This window comes from Natator depressus, chromosome 1, assembly GCF_965152275.1.
Source record: "Natator depressus isolate rNatDep1 chromosome 1, rNatDep2.hap1, whole genome shotgun sequence".
Lineage (NCBI taxonomy): Eukaryota > Metazoa > Chordata > Testudines > Cheloniidae > Natator > Natator depressus.
The window spans coordinates 327660817-327677815 of record NC_134234.1 but is presented as its reverse complement, the minus strand read 5'-3'; the positions used below and the strand labels follow the sequence as shown (position 1 = coordinate 327677815).

The following is a 16999-nucleotide window of genomic DNA, read 5'->3' as shown; positions in this document are numbered from 1 at the left end:
CACATGCCACTCCCAAGCAAAAGATTTGGATATGATCTTATGTTTCTGTTTATTTAATTAATAAAACATATTTGAGACTTAAAAACTAAATAATAGACACATCAATATATTATATGAATAAGTGCATTAGGAATTCTAAAGTAGTGCTATTTATTATCTCCATGTTTGTGGACTTATAATAATGAGGGGTAAGCCATTTTGGCTAAAACGAGAACCACTGAGAATTCTAAACTCTACATTCAATCTGAACTCAAATTGTATTGAAAAAAGTTTATTTGTTTATTCATTTCATAAGCTTTGTATTTCTTGGCTCTAGCAGCGTATGGATATGTGAGGATAAAAACAACTCTTGAGGCATCCATATGGAGCCAGGGCTCTGGAAATTTCTCAATTCTTTGCTTTCAAAATTTCCAGTTTTTGTCTTGTGACCAAAGAAGTTCAGAAAACTTCTTTTTTGTTCCACACATGATTTGGATTACTCAAACTACCAAACAATTGGAGGTGTACCTATCAATAGCCTCTGAAAATCATTTTATTTCCAGAACAGACTGTAAATATATATGTTTAAGCTGTATTTTAAATGATTACAAGGCAGCCTTTAGAATTTCCTTTTCTGATGCAGCATGTTGCATGATTTGTAGTAAAAGTATACAGATTCTACCTGTCTCTTGGTGTAAGGTTGCCTGTCTCTGAGGTATGTGAGCACTCAGAATGTATTAAATATCTACATAGCTAGCCTTTGTCAGACTACATAGAAGTCACTGTGGTTTACTCATATGCTTAAAGTCAGGGACATGCTGAAGTGTCTTGCTGAATTAGGGCGTAAGGACTGGATCTTGCAAACTCTTGCTCCTGATATTTATTGTTGTTGTAATATATTTTTCATATTGTGACTGTGCCAAGAAGGCCAAGACAGGTTTGGTCCCACTGTACTAAGCTTTGTACTAACACCTATGAAGAAAGGACCTGAAATAATTTCCAGTCATAGGCCTTAATCCTGCAATTGATCGGGACGCAGACATACCTGCACAGGCCTCATTGAAATCAAACAGGGCAAGGTAAATTGCAAGATCAGGGCCTAGGAAGTCAGTGGCACATTTCTCCTGAGTAAGCAAAACGTGCATGAAAAAGATTTGCAGAACTGGCCCAGTTTCAGACAGACCATATAATTCAGGCCAATGTTGAGCAGTCAGTGTCATTACACATCTGTATGAGCATATCTGTATCTACTGGATTATCACCGGAAAAACTTCCTTGAAAACGTGGTTATGAATGAATGGCCTGATGAAGAAGGGGAAGCAAGGAATTCCAAGCTGTATCTGTTAGCATGGTAGAAGCCATCAAGATGAGTGGATCAGAAATGCAAAATGAGCATATAGGAGGCTGTGGTGGAAGGAGCATAGCAGTGAGATGAGGACAAAATAAAGCAGTGGTTTTCAACCTTTTGTCATTTATGGACCCCTAAACAATTTTGCATGTAGGTGCGGACCCCTTTGGGAATCTTAGACATAGTCTGCAGACCCCCAGAGGTCCACGGCTCACAGGTTGAACACCACTGTTCTGTGGTAATGACAACCTTTCGTGGACCCCATAGACAGTCTGCGGACCCCTAGGGTGTCCGTAGACCACAGGTTGAAAGCCACTGAAATAAAGAAAGATGTTGGTAAGAATTAAGTGAGGCAGGAGCTTGAAAGTGAAGATGGAAAATTTGTGCAAGGCATGAAGACTTCTATGGGAAGAGACAAAGAAGAGAGTGACACAGAATAGCACCATTTACTCCTCTAAATTCATAACACCATTCTTCTGATTGAATTCTTTCTCCTACATCCAGTCTGTGATGTTACTCATAAATAAGGAAGTTTTGCAGCCATACAAAGTATATTCTCTAGGCAGCAGAAACATGTGACAATATTAGGTATGTCAATCCCTGTCCATGCCACACAAGCACAACAGGTTTCTGGAACTATAATTTGTCTTCGGTTTGGATTTGCATCTGTTTAGCAGCTAATAAAGCTAATTCTAGCTTTCATAGCATACATCTATCCTGTGCCATTTGGCACCTGTGTTAAATCTTTCATGATACTTCAAGAGTAACTTTCTGGGTGTGCAGCTCTAAATAATCTGCCAAAAGAAAACAATTCAAGAGTAATTTTTTTGTTTGTTTCAGTTATATGGTATTTTTGAAACTACAGTTCTGTTTTTCAGGCCATCTGTTGCTAACAGCTACAAGAAGCAGGAATCAAAAATATTTTAATGTATTTATGGAAGGAATTCTTGGCTTATCACCCTCTTAATGCAGTCTACTGGATTTTTGCTGGAATACAGCATGAACAGAGATCTTAACATTATAAGAAAATTTTATAGCAGAGGGGGAAAAAAATCTACTCGCCTTCCTGTTACTATCATGATGAAAGAGCAAATTATATTTTACTTCTCTATCTAAAACAAATTAAACTTAAAAGTAATCAAAACCTCAACCCGCTCTCCACAGAGGAGTGGGAAAAAGTTTTCTGAAGGTCTTTGTCTATATCTGTAGTTCTGTAGGTTTGTTTTCTATATATGTCTCTCAGTGCCACCCATTACCATAATATCTGAGCACCTTTTGTGCCTGAATGAATTTGCATTCACGACAACCTGGGTGAAGTTGGGAAGATAGTATCTCTAGTTTACATATGGGTTACTGAGGCACATAGGCCCAGATCCACACAGGGACTTAGGTGCCTAAACGCCAGATTTAGGTGCCACTGCAATCCACAAAACCCCCATTTGAATGCTGCTTAACCCTGCCTAAACTCACTAAGCCCCTACATTTTCACTGTAAAAATCTTTATATGCTTACATTTCTGTCTCTGGGCATACATGCAATCTCTCACTCTAGGCATCTGGAAGCCTAAGACCCAGCATAATTTTCAAACCAGAGAAAGGTAGGTGTTCTCCCACCTATCTCACCTGCAGATTGTGGTCCATTCAAAATTCAGCTGGAGGAGTTTGTGGTGTCTTTCTTATAATCTTTAACCACTGGTTAGAGCACTCACTCAGGGTGTGGGAGACCAGGTTCTAGTCCCCGTTGACCTGATAAGGAGAAAAGGATTTCAATACAGTCTCCTGCCTCTCTGGTAAGCACCCTAACCGCTGGGCTATGAGAGATTCTGATGAGGGTTCCCACATTCTCTTCTGTTGAAGCTGTTCCACTGTGGAAAAATAATTAAACAGTCATTAGGTTCAAGATGAGTGCGAATGACTCTGTTGCCGGGTGGTCAGGGCATTCACCTGGGTGGTGAGAGACAAGGGGCCAGTTCTCTTGCTCCTATGACCATTTAGTTATGTTTCCAAAGTGTAATAGCTTCAACAGGAGAGACTGAGGGAGAGCCATATCAGAATATCCCATAGCCCACTGGTTAGGGCACTCGCCTCAGAGGTGATAGGATTTGAATAGGAATCTTTCTTCTCATCAGGCAGAGGAGGGGAAATGAATCCAGGTCTCCTACCTTCCAGGAGTGTTTTAACCACTGGGCTGAAAGTTATAAGGGAAACACCACTGTTTCTTCCTCCAGCATTTCTTGCAAGAACAGCTGAGACACCCAAGTGTGCTTCATACTGAGAGGGATTCCCAGCTGTGGATCGTAAGCAGAGACAGACACCTACCTACAGCACAGTCTTAGGCACCTAACTTCTTGGGAAGAGTGGGATTTAGGATACACCATTCTCATTGGTATCTTCCATTGGTTAGCTTAGGCTTCTCCCCTCTCATTGGCATTTCCCATTGCTTAGCTTAGGTATCTCCCTGCCTAACATGCTGTTTTTTGTGGATACCATTCTTAAGCACCTATCTCTCCCCATGCATTGTATGGGGAGTTAGGCACCTAACCCAGGGTTTGTGGATTCCAGTGATTTTTCAAAGTGCCTAAAAGTTAGGTGTTGCAATGCTCAGTGTTGTAATCAATATATAAGTGTCTTTGTGGTTCCAGGTCATAGAGTTCAAGGGCCTGATTGTTGGGTGGGGGGGAATGGGGAGGTAGGGATGAAGTCCCCAGTTTACTTCAGATCAAGCAGTAAGCAACTTGGCCAAGGTCACAAAGAAGGATTATGGCAGAATCCACATTTCCTGAATCCTAACTAAATGCGTTAGTCACAACATCCACTGTCCTCTATTCTGCTTCTGAACTGTGCATGCATGGGGAAAAATGTATTTCTTAAAGTTAATGTCCTAAACTGGTACAAATATGAATTGAAAGGAGAAACGGATGGTATCTGCTAAACAGGGCAGGGAGAAATTGGTCTGGAGATTTATTTCAGAGAAATAAGTGAGAGATTTTGCTGATTGTCAGTGGTAGTAAGAATGTAATTCAATAAGTGTAGGCCGAGTTCAAATAGATGGAAAATTAATCTTCAGCTTCTGTCTCCTGTGGGATTTTCCTGTGCCATTATTGATTGCATTTCAAGCTCCTGCCTCAGGAGAGAAATTGGTTGGAGTTAGATTTTAATTGTATTCACAAGCTACATTGGATTACTTTCCTTCACAATATATGTGCTTTGTGGTATGTTTGTGAAAACAAAGTTGGTCTGGATATTAAAAATGTACCCAATACGTTATAGTCTATTGATAGAAACATAATTCTTAGTTTTCTCATTGTTATTGTGTGATTAATATGTTAATGGGAATACACTGGGTTTTTTTCAGTCTTGGACAGGGTTACTCTGAGTCTAGGTTATTCTAATTCAGATATATTTTTCAGGGGGAACTGGTAAATTCCTATTAATTACTGAGAAACCGTTATGACAACTGGATTTTGTCAATTAGTGGCTAGGAGTGAAATTCACCCAGTTTGGAAGGACCCAGGCACCATTTAAACCACTTGGTGCCTGTAGATTGTGGAGGGGATATAGGCAAATGTGTTGGGAATGGGGTCTGGGTTGTACCCATTGTCATCACAGTGGCTCTCTATGCCAGCCCAGAAAAGGTCAAAAGTCGGCACTTGAAGGCAGGCTGCTGGTGCATTTTATATGAATCCTTTGGGCCCAGTCCCTTGCATCAGGGGGCCACAGAGACATGATCACAGCCATGCATGTGGGGAGGGAATCTAAGTGAGTGGATGAACTCTCAGATCTACATAGTTCTCCCATTGGGTCCATGGAGCATAGACAGAAAAAATCAGACACCCTGACTTGATGATCTCTACAGCAAGAATTCTCATCTGGGGGAGGAGTGCTGGGAGAGTTTCAGAGGGTCTTTGGGGCTAGAGTTTGTGTGAAAGCATAAGGCCTCTGTGTGATAGCTCAACGTGGGGATGGACCTGCAACCTCTTCTCCATGCCAGGCGGGTGGGGTGTGGGCAAGCTAACACCCCCTCTTTCCCAAAAGAATAATAGGAGGAACAAAGAGAGATTACCTCGCCTAGAGAGCCCTCTGGGATATGTGCCTTCCCCTTCTTGGCAAGAGGCAATCATCTGAGCCTGTATTTGCAATCAAATATTCTAATATATCTTACCAGAACTGAATTGAATCCTTGCAGAAAAGAGATTGCAGAGATTCATGTTCAGAGGAATTCGGCATTTTCATAATCCTTCCAGTCAAATATGAAAGCTCGCTCTTGGGAGCACTACTTTTATGGAAAACAGACTAAAGTGAAGCTTTGAAATAAACAAACCCCGCAAACTCAAAACAAATAATCTTTGTTGAGAAATAGAGAGGAAACACTACATGGTTCTGGCATTTTGTAGTGGTAATGTGGCTTGACGGCCCCCAGCATTCTTTTCTGAGCATGTCAACATAGAGTTTGAGACTGTTAGTGCTAATCTCCAAAATAAATGACAGTGCTAGGTATTTTTGGTGATTTGTTTAATTGAATGGTTTGCAGGCATGAGAGAAATTTTCTCACATCCACAACCTGTTGCTGGGATCTCATTTACAGCATTAGTCTAGCTCATTAGTTGGACAGCATGAGGCCAGAAAATAACTTATGAGCACCACACTAAAATTTGCTAAATATTAGGTGGCATTTCAGACATGGAAACACTTACACTGCCCTGTAATTGAAAAGCAAGAATTATGGTAAATCATTAATTGGGCCAAATTACATTGTGTCTAGAGCAATGTTAATGTTCCATCATTTTGAATCATACACAAATACAGATATCTATAAAAAAATCACTGTTTTTTTAATCTAGTATGACCATTTAAAATCAGGATATAACACCAAGAACTTCTTACTGAGACTATGGTTGCCTTGATATTTGGTTGAGTATGATTCCACCACCTCCCTAGGTAACGCATTCCAGTGCTTCAACACCCTCCTAGTGAAAAAGTTTTTCCTAATATCCAACCTAAAACCTCCACCACTGCAACTTGAGACCATTATTCCTTGTTCTGTCATCTGCTACCACTGCGAACAGTCTAGATCCATCCTCTTTGGAATCCCCTTTCAGGTAGCTGAAAGCAGCTGTCAAATCCCCCCTCAGTCTTCTCTTCTGCAGACTAAACAATCCCAGTTCCCTCAGCCTCTCCTCATAAGTCATGTGTTCCAGTCCCCTAATCCATTTTTGTTGCCCTCCGCTGGATGCTTACCAATTTTTCCACATCCTTCTTGTAGTGTGGGGCCCCAAACTGGACACAGTACTCCAGATGAGGCCTCACCAATGTCAAATAGAGGGGAACGATCACGTCCCTCGATCTGCTGGCAATGCCCCTATTTATGCATCCCAAAATGCCATTAGTCTTCTTGGCAACAAGGGCACACTGTTGACTCATATCCAGCTTCTCGTCCTCTTGTAACCCCTAGGTCCTTTTCTACAGAACTGCTGCCTAGCCATTCGGTCCCTAGTCTGTAGCGGTGCATGGGATTCTTCCGTCCTAAGTGCAGGACTCTGCACTTGTCCTTGTTGAACCTCATCAGATTTCTTTTGGTCCCATCCTCCAATTTGTTTAGGTCCCTCCGTATCCTATCCCTACCCTTCAGCGTATCTACCTCTCCTCCCAGTTTAGTGATAGAGTGGACAGAAATGCATCACTAATAATCTAGACAGTTATGTTTGACTGGTTAAGATCTTTATTATTCTTAAAGACATTACAAAATCAGTGTCTTTGTGTATAATACTCAAAATAACAATATAGTGACAGTTTATTTTTATATTTATTATTGCTGTTCCAAGTAGTTAACTGTTATGGTAAGTTAAACAAAAATCCTGTGAATATTTATATCATTTTCCTTTCCGTTTTGTCTCTTGTTATAGGCCAAACAAGCCATTTATGTAAAGTCTACTTATGAGAGAAATGTACATTGTTGTAGCAATTTAGGATTTGCAATCTGCAAGATAATTTCATAATAGGAATATGGAAATAAATCGTATTTACACTTTTCCACCTACAGCTTTAGAATGAGCTTGTAGCTCTGAATATGAATAAGTGCCATGCAATAAAATTAAATGCTCTTGCATTGCATTGTTTTTGTGTATGTGTTTTACTTGTATATATTAAATATGCATCTGGGAGTATAGTGCTGGTTTCACCTTTTCCTTATGTCAGTTTTAATTCTACTGAGTTTAATGGGGGATCTCTTGGTTAAAACCAGTGTAAGGGAGGATAATGCGTGTGTGATAATGTGTGTGTGTATGTGTGTGTGTGTGTGTGTGAGAGAGAGAGACATATACACACATCTAGCTATTAGAGAAAGATTGAGTCTATTCTGTGCCAAGAGGTAAATATGAATAAAATTGTTCTTAACGTACATTTTAATATTTTGTCCTTTGAATGTCTTTCCTTTAAAGTCTGAAAAGAATGAGACTGAAACTGGAAGCCAGAGAATCAGACCAGTGTTTGAAGAAGATTCTGTTTTTGGGCGACAAATATCTTACCAGCATACAGCAGTCCACATACCAACAGATATTTATGAAGGCTGTAAGTAGCATGTGAACACATGGTTTTATAATTATAATAAGTGTATTATGTGCACCCCATTCATAAAAGCAAATAGATAAGTGTGCCTATTTTTCATTTGTGTTTATATTTCTTTGAATGCTTTTCTTTTAAAGAGCTTCATATATGGTACATTAGGCATGATATTCATATTACAAGCTAGAAAAAGCCTTATTTAGTTAGACTATCAACTATCAGCGAGAGGTAAAGATCTGCTGAGAGAAGATCTGAATTTGGGAAACAGATCAGGGAGCAGGAACTGTGAAAGTAAATTCTTGTAAAAAGAAAAGGAGACTAACAAATTTATTTGAGCATCAGCTGTAGCTCACGAAACTTATGCTCAAATAAATTGGTTAGTCTCTAAGGTGCCACAAGTCCTCCTTTTCTTTTTGCGAATACAGACTAACACGGCTGCTACTCTGAAACCTGTAAATTCTTGTGAATGTCCTAATTTTCTCATCCATTCAGTCTTTGTGCTGTTTTCTCATTTAATCCAAACTATTCTCGACAGCTCTTCCTTAGATGGTTTCAGCCTCAGGCAGAGATGAGCACTGAAAACATCTGAAGTATTCCAAAAGCATATACAGTTCACTGCAATTGCATGCTGTTCAAGATGGTAGTACTTACACTGCGTGTAGCTTATATGAAGCACTTTTTGGTAGACCAGACCTTTAGCAGAGAGCATTGAATGAGTTCTCTTCAAACTGAGCCAGTACAGGAAACAATAGCGCTCAAGTTTCCAAGTAAGTAATTACAGCAACCCAATATTCAGTATTAAATTGTCTCTCAAAATAGAAATATTTTCTTGTCTGAAACTTCATAAAAAGGTATAATATGAAGTAGGAAGACAGACAAGAGATGCTACACGCACATAGAAATGCCTGAAAAACTATGGAAGGAGGGATCTCTCTTTTAGTTCTTTAGTTAGCACTACTCATTTTTATTCTGCAGACTTTTCTAGTCTGCCAAAATCTCATCAACAGGGATGAGACTCTAATCTGACCTGTATTTCTTTAAAATTCAAAGACATCATTGTGTGTCTGCATCTCTAAATGACAAAGGAGTGAAAATGGAAATGTCAACAGGATTGGGGAGGGGGGAATCATAGTGACTGGTATTCCTTATATGGTTGTCGGAACGACACAGATTTAGAGGATTATTCTGGGATTCTGACTTTAATAAATGCTGATGTTCATTTTAATTGAAGGATTAAAGTGAAAACAACAGCCATTTCCTTTCCTTATTTTTAGAGCTTCTTACATTTAGCTGCTAAAATCTTATGAGAAATCATATGGTTCCCATAACTGGGAGGCTAATTTTTTTAATGCTCTATGAATTGAGATGTGATTCAAGGCCATAGGAATATTTAAAGGGTCTGGATTTGTGTTAAGGTTCTAGGCAGGATTTGTAAAAGGCAAATATATCCCATAGAAATATTTCTAAAGTAATTTTACGAGCAAATTGTCTGTTTAATCTAAAGTGAAAAACTTGTCACTTCCAAAGCACAGGTACAAGTTTCGTACTTAATTAAATGGATCTAAAAGATTAAAATGGAAACACTTTATAAGACAGGACTGTTTCATAACTTGTGGTAGATGTGGTTCATGAGAAATTCATTATTTTTTGATGTTGACCATCACATTAAGTGCCAGAATAAACTGCCTGGTGATATGACTTTTGATTTAGATTCAGAGAAGAGAAAGTCTTCAAACCTGTTAGATTTTTCTGTCGTCTCTCCCCCCCTCACCCTCCCCCCCACACACACACTCGCTACAGGGTAATAACTCGCTACATGGTAATAACTTTTAACTTTGACTTATAAAGTTACAAATTATCTTTGGGCCCCAACTTGTAAAAAAATTATAACTCTTGCAAGTTACAGATTACATATTAATAAGCACGGAAAACAGCACCAGATTTATTTTTTTGTGGCAAAAGACTGTAACATCTGGAATCTAGCAAACAAGTTTGGATAGTCATGTATCAACAAATACTGTTTTTACACTAGGACGTAATTCTTTATCAAAAGCAAATTTCTTCAACAACAAGAACATTTTCTTTTTTGTCCATAACCCAACGGAGAGTGATAACGTATTTTCAAACTGATATTAATTTATCATCTTGCTGAACAGTGCTTTTCAACATACTGACTCAGCTTTTGGTCCCCAGTACATAACGAATAGTCGTACAGTTTGAGAACAGTTTGATTGGCAGCTCCTTGACCACACTAGACTGCTGTGGGCTGTCTAAAGGCGCTATTTCAATGAATACCTCTGAAAAACAGTGGGTGAGACATAATTTACAAGCTTTAGAGTCTGAGATCAAATATTTTTTGTAAATGAATTATAGCTTGGAAAACAGGGTTATGTTTTTTTAATGTTTTATTTTTTCTTATATATCCGGGGAGTGTGTGGGGGGGGAGATATAGAATTGGAATTTTAGATCTCACAGAACAATCTTGAGGATAACTCCCTTGAATGCTCTACTCTCCATTGAGATTTGCCTGTGCAGATCTCGTCTCTTGACATACCCTGCACTTGGCATCACAAGCTAGAAACAATGGTATTGAGGGCCAGGTACATTTCTCCTTATGGGACTGAATATTCACTGACGTCTTTTGACCACAGCTTCACCTATCTTGAGTTCCTTTCTTGATGCCTAAAGTGTGGGCTTTAAAATCACAGATTCCTCACCACTGATATTATATTGGCTTCCTCGTTTTACAATCAGCCCTGCATCGGGGTGATACATAACTGCATCTCCCCAGGAGCAGACTGGAGAACAAATTTGTGACTGCCAAGAATTACAATTCACTCCTGTTGGTGTGGAGAGGGAGTAAGTTTTATGCCATCTCTTTTTGTGGAAAAGCTTACTCCTTGCTATGTGATGTGGGGCACATCCAGGTCTCCTGGTCACTGCTTGCCATTCTACATCCCTTCCCTGCACACATGCTTGTAGAAGGGAATAAAAGGCAAGTGGTCTGTGCTATTGTACCTGTACCGGGAATCACAGTCTGAATGGAGTCAAGCAGGAACATAAGGGGAGCCTTAATCTCCATTTCTTGCCTGCATGGCAGAGTATGGACTGGCAATCTTGCCAAAAGGGAGCTCTTGGGTCAGCCTGGCTAAAACTGACACAAGCCAGGCCTATAATCTTAGGTCTCAAGATAAAATCAAAATTCTGTTCAAAACAAAAAGGGCCCTGGAATCAACTTTCTGCTACAGGTTTTGGGAAACTGACATGCGTCTCCTGTTAACAATTACATACTTTTAATGTCTAATTCCTTATACAAGGCACTGGAACTTTACTCTTCTCCTCTCTAAGCAACTGCAAGCCAAAACAGAGACAAACTTCAGCATAAGGCAAGTAAGGTCAGTTGCTCTCACAGTTTGCAGCAAATGGCAAATTGTGTGAATCAGTGGTAGCTCCAGTTAAACATCTGTACTGGTGTCACTACAGACTTTGGAAAAGGTGCTCGATGAGATACCAATGCAGATACTTTTTATAGGTTTCAGAGTAGCAGCCGTGTTAGTCTGTATTCGCAAAAAGAAAAGGAGTACTTGTGGCACCTTAGAGACTAACAAATTTATTTGAGCATAAGCTTTCGTGAGCTACAGCTCACTTCATCGGATGCATTCAGTGGAAAATACTATTTCCCCATGTTTATTCCACCCCCCAACCCCCACTGTTGCTCAGACGTTCTTGTCAACTGCTGGAAATGGCCCACCTTGATTATCACTACAAAAGGTTCCCCTCCCCCGCTCTCCTGCTGGTAATATCTCACCTTAAGTGATCACTCTCCTTACAGTGTGTATGGTAACACCCATTGTTTCATGTTCTCTATGTATATAAATTTCCCCACTGTATTTTCCACTGAATGCATCTGATGAAGTGAGCTGTAGTTCACGAAAGCTTATGCTCAAATAAATTTGTTAGTCTCTAAGGTGCCACAAGTCCTCCTGTTCTTTTTGCGATACTTTTTGTAGTCTTTCCTGCTTCAGTTGTTATAAATGACAGGTTTCAGAGTAACAGCCGTGTTAGTCTGTATTCGCAAAAAGAAAAGGAGTACTTGTGGCACCTTAGAGACAAACCAATTTATTTGAGCATAAGCTTTCGTGAGCTACAGCTCACTTCATCGGATGCAGTGAGCTGTAGCTCACGAAAGCTTATGCTCAAATAAATTGGTTAGTCTCTAAGGTGCCACAAGTACTCCTTTTCTTTTTGTTATAAATGTTCACTCTAAGTTAAAGATTTACAAATTTTCAGCGATCAGGACTGCCATCACTTCATTATCTAATTAGTTCCAAAGAGTTGATGAAAGTTACAAATCAACACTGCTTACATACAAAAGCAACAAAGTGCTTTTTAGGATACTGACATCACTTTAAATAAGTCTAGGCAGCTTCTGATAACCTAGTAGAGAATCTCCTCCCAAATGTTTGAGAGCAATGATAAATAGTTATGCGTTTTCAGATGATTGAATTTGTCAGTGAAATATTTTCTGTGTATTTTTTTTATCCTGAATGAATTTGGTATTTTAAGGTGTACTCTTTTTATTGGTATGGCAATCTAAATTCTCCTGTCTCTCTTTTAAAGAGTGAAGGTGAAGACCTGGCCCCATTGAAGTTATTGGAAAAACTCCCATTAACTTTACCCACAGATTTCCCCCGCAGAATGAAAATATATATAACTGGGGTTGTTGGGTTTTTTACATTTCAATTCTTACCTATAATGGAATATGCCAATGAGCTCAAGCATGTTGTTATAATAATAATTAATAAATAATAAATATTTATTATTTTCTGATGGAGATCTTCTGATAGTAATTCCAATGGTATTTGTTGCTGTCATGAAACGTCAACTACTGATGTGACTTTATAAAGTAATATATTGGTAAGATTTACTGCATTTTTGGCCTTGAAAAGAGTAAGTGTTTAAGAACAATCTGAAAACTATCATTTTGAGGCCTAAGCAATTATGATATCCATATCCTTAAAAAAATAGAATTTGTACATGCTCCATACGTGGATAGATGCCTGGAATATTCCAAGTTACAAGTTTGTTAGAAAAATTATTCCTTAGAAAGAAACTTTAAGGCCATTAGGGAAGGTCCTATATGTATATGTAACATAGTCCATATGTAGGATAGATTCCCCTGTCAACAAGAATACCAAAGGACTGGAAAAACTACTTTGGTTTTTATTCTCATAATATCCGTAGTAAGACAAGGTAGTAAGGTAGTAAGAAAGATTTATTTCAGGAAGGGTCTGTTAAGGAAGGGTTTTATCAATAGGTTGGAATGCTACATCTTAAGGATTTTAGAGACGATCAAGTGAGTGTTCAAATTTTCCTGTGCCTCATTGTAAATATTTTAAAGAGGTAAAAAATGCATACAATATAAGGTGGTTTTTTTCGAAGCAAGACAATTTTCTTTCTAGAATTATTTTGTTGTGTCTATGAAAGTGATAAAGATTTGTGCTATCAAACTCAAATTGTGGTGATAACTTAATAGGGATATTAGTATTCCAGTGTTCACCTTTTGTGAGGTAGAAAAGGGTAATTTAAAATTGTTGGACACCAAATAATTTTATTTTAAAAATTACTGTCCATAGAAACAAGAAATGGTAGGCCAGCTCTTACTACTTGTTTCTTTTACTGCCAAATCAGGGAAAGCCAAAATCAAAATATGCACCATTGTTGTAGCCATGTGGGTCCCAGGATATTCGAGATACAAGGTGTCTGAGGTAATATCTTTTATTGGATCAACTTATGTTGGTAAGAGAGTTAAGTTGGTATCTCTCTAAGCTCATCCTCAGATGCAAGCTCCCCCCTGGACCAGGAAACACCAACTCAAAGCAGCACCAGACACTGCCAGAACAAGAGATGCAAAACCTGCAGCCTTATCTCCACTGCTACAATAATCAATGCCCCCTACAACATGCCTTTCAAGATCCGTGGGTCCTGCACATGCCCATCACATTATGTGGTATACATCATCCAGTGCAATAAATGCCCCAATAACAACCATGTGGGTGAAACCAGATAATCACTATGCTCTTGAATGAACTCACACAGAAAAATGATAAAAACCCCATATCATTTGTGGGTGAACATTTTTTCACAAAATGATCACTCTATATTTGACCTTTCAGTTTTCATCCTCAAAGGAAACTGCACAACACTTTCAAAAGATGAGCCTGGGAGCTTTAATTCATAAGTTAGCTAGACAATAAAAATCATGGTCTTTAATAAAGGCACTGGATTCATGGCTTATTGCAACAATCTGTAACCCACTAACCCCCTTTTTGTCCTATGACTCCAGGGGTGTTAATTGGCCACTTCACCTTGAATGGTCCCTTAAAATATGCTCTAACTACTTGTGCTAAACTACCTGTTGGATCTACTATTTAGCTTTGACACTGTGAGTACCTTTCCAGATCTGAAGGACTCTGTAGCTTGACAGCTTGTGTCTCTCACCAGTATCCCAATAAAAGCCTCGCAAGAGTTTTAAATCTAATCCCTTTGTTGTGTCTTGTTAACTTTCTCTTACTAATCCATGTTGAAGTCTTCAGGAACTTTTCCTTGAGTTGGGTTTCTTGAGTCTTCTCTGTTCACCTTAACTGTCTGTACTAGCTTTACTGTAGAGATGGGCACGATGAGTTGTGGAGTGCTTGGTGTTTATGCAGAGGAGCAAAGGGTTTGAGAGTATGGTCTGCCCAGTTCAGAGTTTTATACCATTCTGCTTCCCATTTGCATGAAACTGTAGGGAAACACCTATTTCAGGCTTGTTTAGAGCAAAATTGGTTGCTATCTTTTCATTGGCTCAGCACCTTCCTGGATTTTCCATACATGCCTCTTCATCTTATGAATGTGTAGTTTCTTAATGCATATATGCATTAGGGTTGTAATTCTTGACAAATTATATTTTCTTCTTCCTTTATTGCAAGAGATTATCAGAACATCTTTAGGTTTAGGGTTTTAACTCTTTCTTTTCTATTCAGTCCATTTTCCGAGATATTCCTTCAATTTTATTGGAGTTCAAGAGGGAATGAAATTCTGCCTTCAAAAATCCAAACACTTTAGTTCTCTATATAAATTCTCAGTTCTCAAAACAGTCTTTTAAAATTAAATAATTCTTAAAGAGAGATTTTAGCATTAATCGTTATTAAAGAAATTAATTCTTCATGATAATTTTTTGGAAAGAGGATATTGTTGTCTTCCTGAGATGAGTGAGGGATTTGCTCGAGCATAGTCAGTAACTAATTAATTCGCCATTAATTATTCTATACTCAAATGGCTTCTTGTATTAGTAATCAGTTTAGCAAGGTCATTACATTTGAGTTTGGTGAATAAAGCATTTTACCATTTACATAGCAGTGATATTAGGGAATTATATTAAATGCTCATTTTGTTAAAATACTTATAAATAAGCCATCCAAAACAATTTTCCATTTCAACATGTAAGAAACAATCAAAGATTTAAAACATTTCCTACTATACATGTTTTTCCTAAAGGCTTTTCTCAATAAAGTTTTTAGAGTATTTATAAAAGTTACTTTAACAAGAATATTGTTAAAGTATAATTCTTTGTGTGTGTTTACTTAGAAGTTTTCCTTGGAAGGGTAAAAAAACCCACATTACACCTTGATGAATTGCTCTGATAACACAACCCTACATTCATTTTCATAGGTCTTTTCCTAAAACAGGAATGTTTTATATGCCTTGTTTTCTTAGGATAAGTTTTATATTTGAACCAAACTGGTATTTTATACAAGAGGGGGAGGGCAGGGTTCATTTACCCCTATGTTTTATGATTTGATAAGAATCTTCAGTGTTACTTCTCTTTGAAATCCTTTTCACCAAATTGTGTTTGCCAGTGCAGTCTTTACAATTAAAACTCCTATCAAACATTCTATCCAAAGCACCAATCGCAATCACCAAGTTTACATCCAATTTTCAAAACATAATATAAAAGAAATTGGCATAGAGAGTAAAGCAAGATAAATGTCACAACGTAGCTTTTCTGAATTGGCATAAACACTCTTAGAGGGGATAACCCCTCCTTAGCCGTAAAACCATGTTTGTCTTCCTGACATTTGCCTGTTTCCAGGGTGACTAAGAGCAGAAGCCTCCTGTTATTAAATAAACAAAAATATATGCAAATGAGGTACTCTTTCCCCCCAAGAAGCATGCATATGTAACAAAAAATAAATATCCCCTAAGCTTCTGTAAAAGATAAGTTTAATGACCTAAAAATTACAATAATTTATTAATAGTGAGGTCTCGTCCTATATTCTGAAAAGTAAACACAGGGGCTACTTGTTCTACTACAGCTGAAATTGACAAACAAGAACATTTTAAACCTCTGAATGTTTCTTCATGTCCAAGTCTTTGAAATTGAGAATTGACTCATTGCCTTAGCTGTAAAAGCAGTGTATCATTATTTAGCTCCATGTAGCATATTACACTGTTCTAATTTTTCTGCATGTTTACTATGATTTAATTACCAAGCAATTTGGGAAAAAAATATAATCAGTGAAGTGGATCTTTAAATGAATTCACTATGTCAGCATATTCCAAATACCAAACCCTATGGCTTGAGGTCAGGTTAAAGCAAATGTTAGTTTCACCAAGCCTTCATGCACTCCCAGCCTGCCTGGCAGGAACCAATATTAAACCTAGAAGGAAGTTATTGAAGCATGAACCCCGGCACAGAAGTTCAGGGTCATGATTGCTTTTAATGTTCTGAAAATCTTGATTTATTATTATGTTTGTGTGGGTAGCTTACTAAAATTCTCAGAGTGAGAGTCAGGTGACTTTTAAGTGTCAGAAAAAGCAGGAGAAATAAATCAAGTGAGTGAGCTGCCGCCATGCTTATTACTATTTTAAAGCTACTATTTTAGGAACTAAATGTTTTTTTCTGAAAAAATATTATTGCTGTCAGAATTCAGAAAGCAAAACAATTTTATTTGTTTCCTCCATAGGTCACATTAATTTTATTGGTTAGTGTAGCATATTTGCCTAATGTCACTTCTGCTTCACCTTCTGCCTAAGTTATCATGGTTTAAGAAAATGTGAAGTATGAGAT

At 38.1% G+C, this 16999-nt stretch overlaps 1 protein-coding gene across 2 annotated transcripts in view; it reads left to right on the top strand.

Moving 5' to 3' along the window:
* Positions 1-16999, top strand: part of CACNA2D1 (calcium voltage-gated channel auxiliary subunit alpha2delta 1) — a 651754-nt gene that overhangs the window by 363411 nt on the left and 271344 nt on the right. For both annotated transcript variants that reach the window (XM_074942556.1, XM_074942557.1), the window contains exon 6: positions 7764-7893. In XM_074942556.1, the coding sequence (XP_074798657.1) occupies positions 7764-7893 (130 nt within the window). The remainder of the gene's footprint in view (positions 1-7763; positions 7894-16999) is intronic.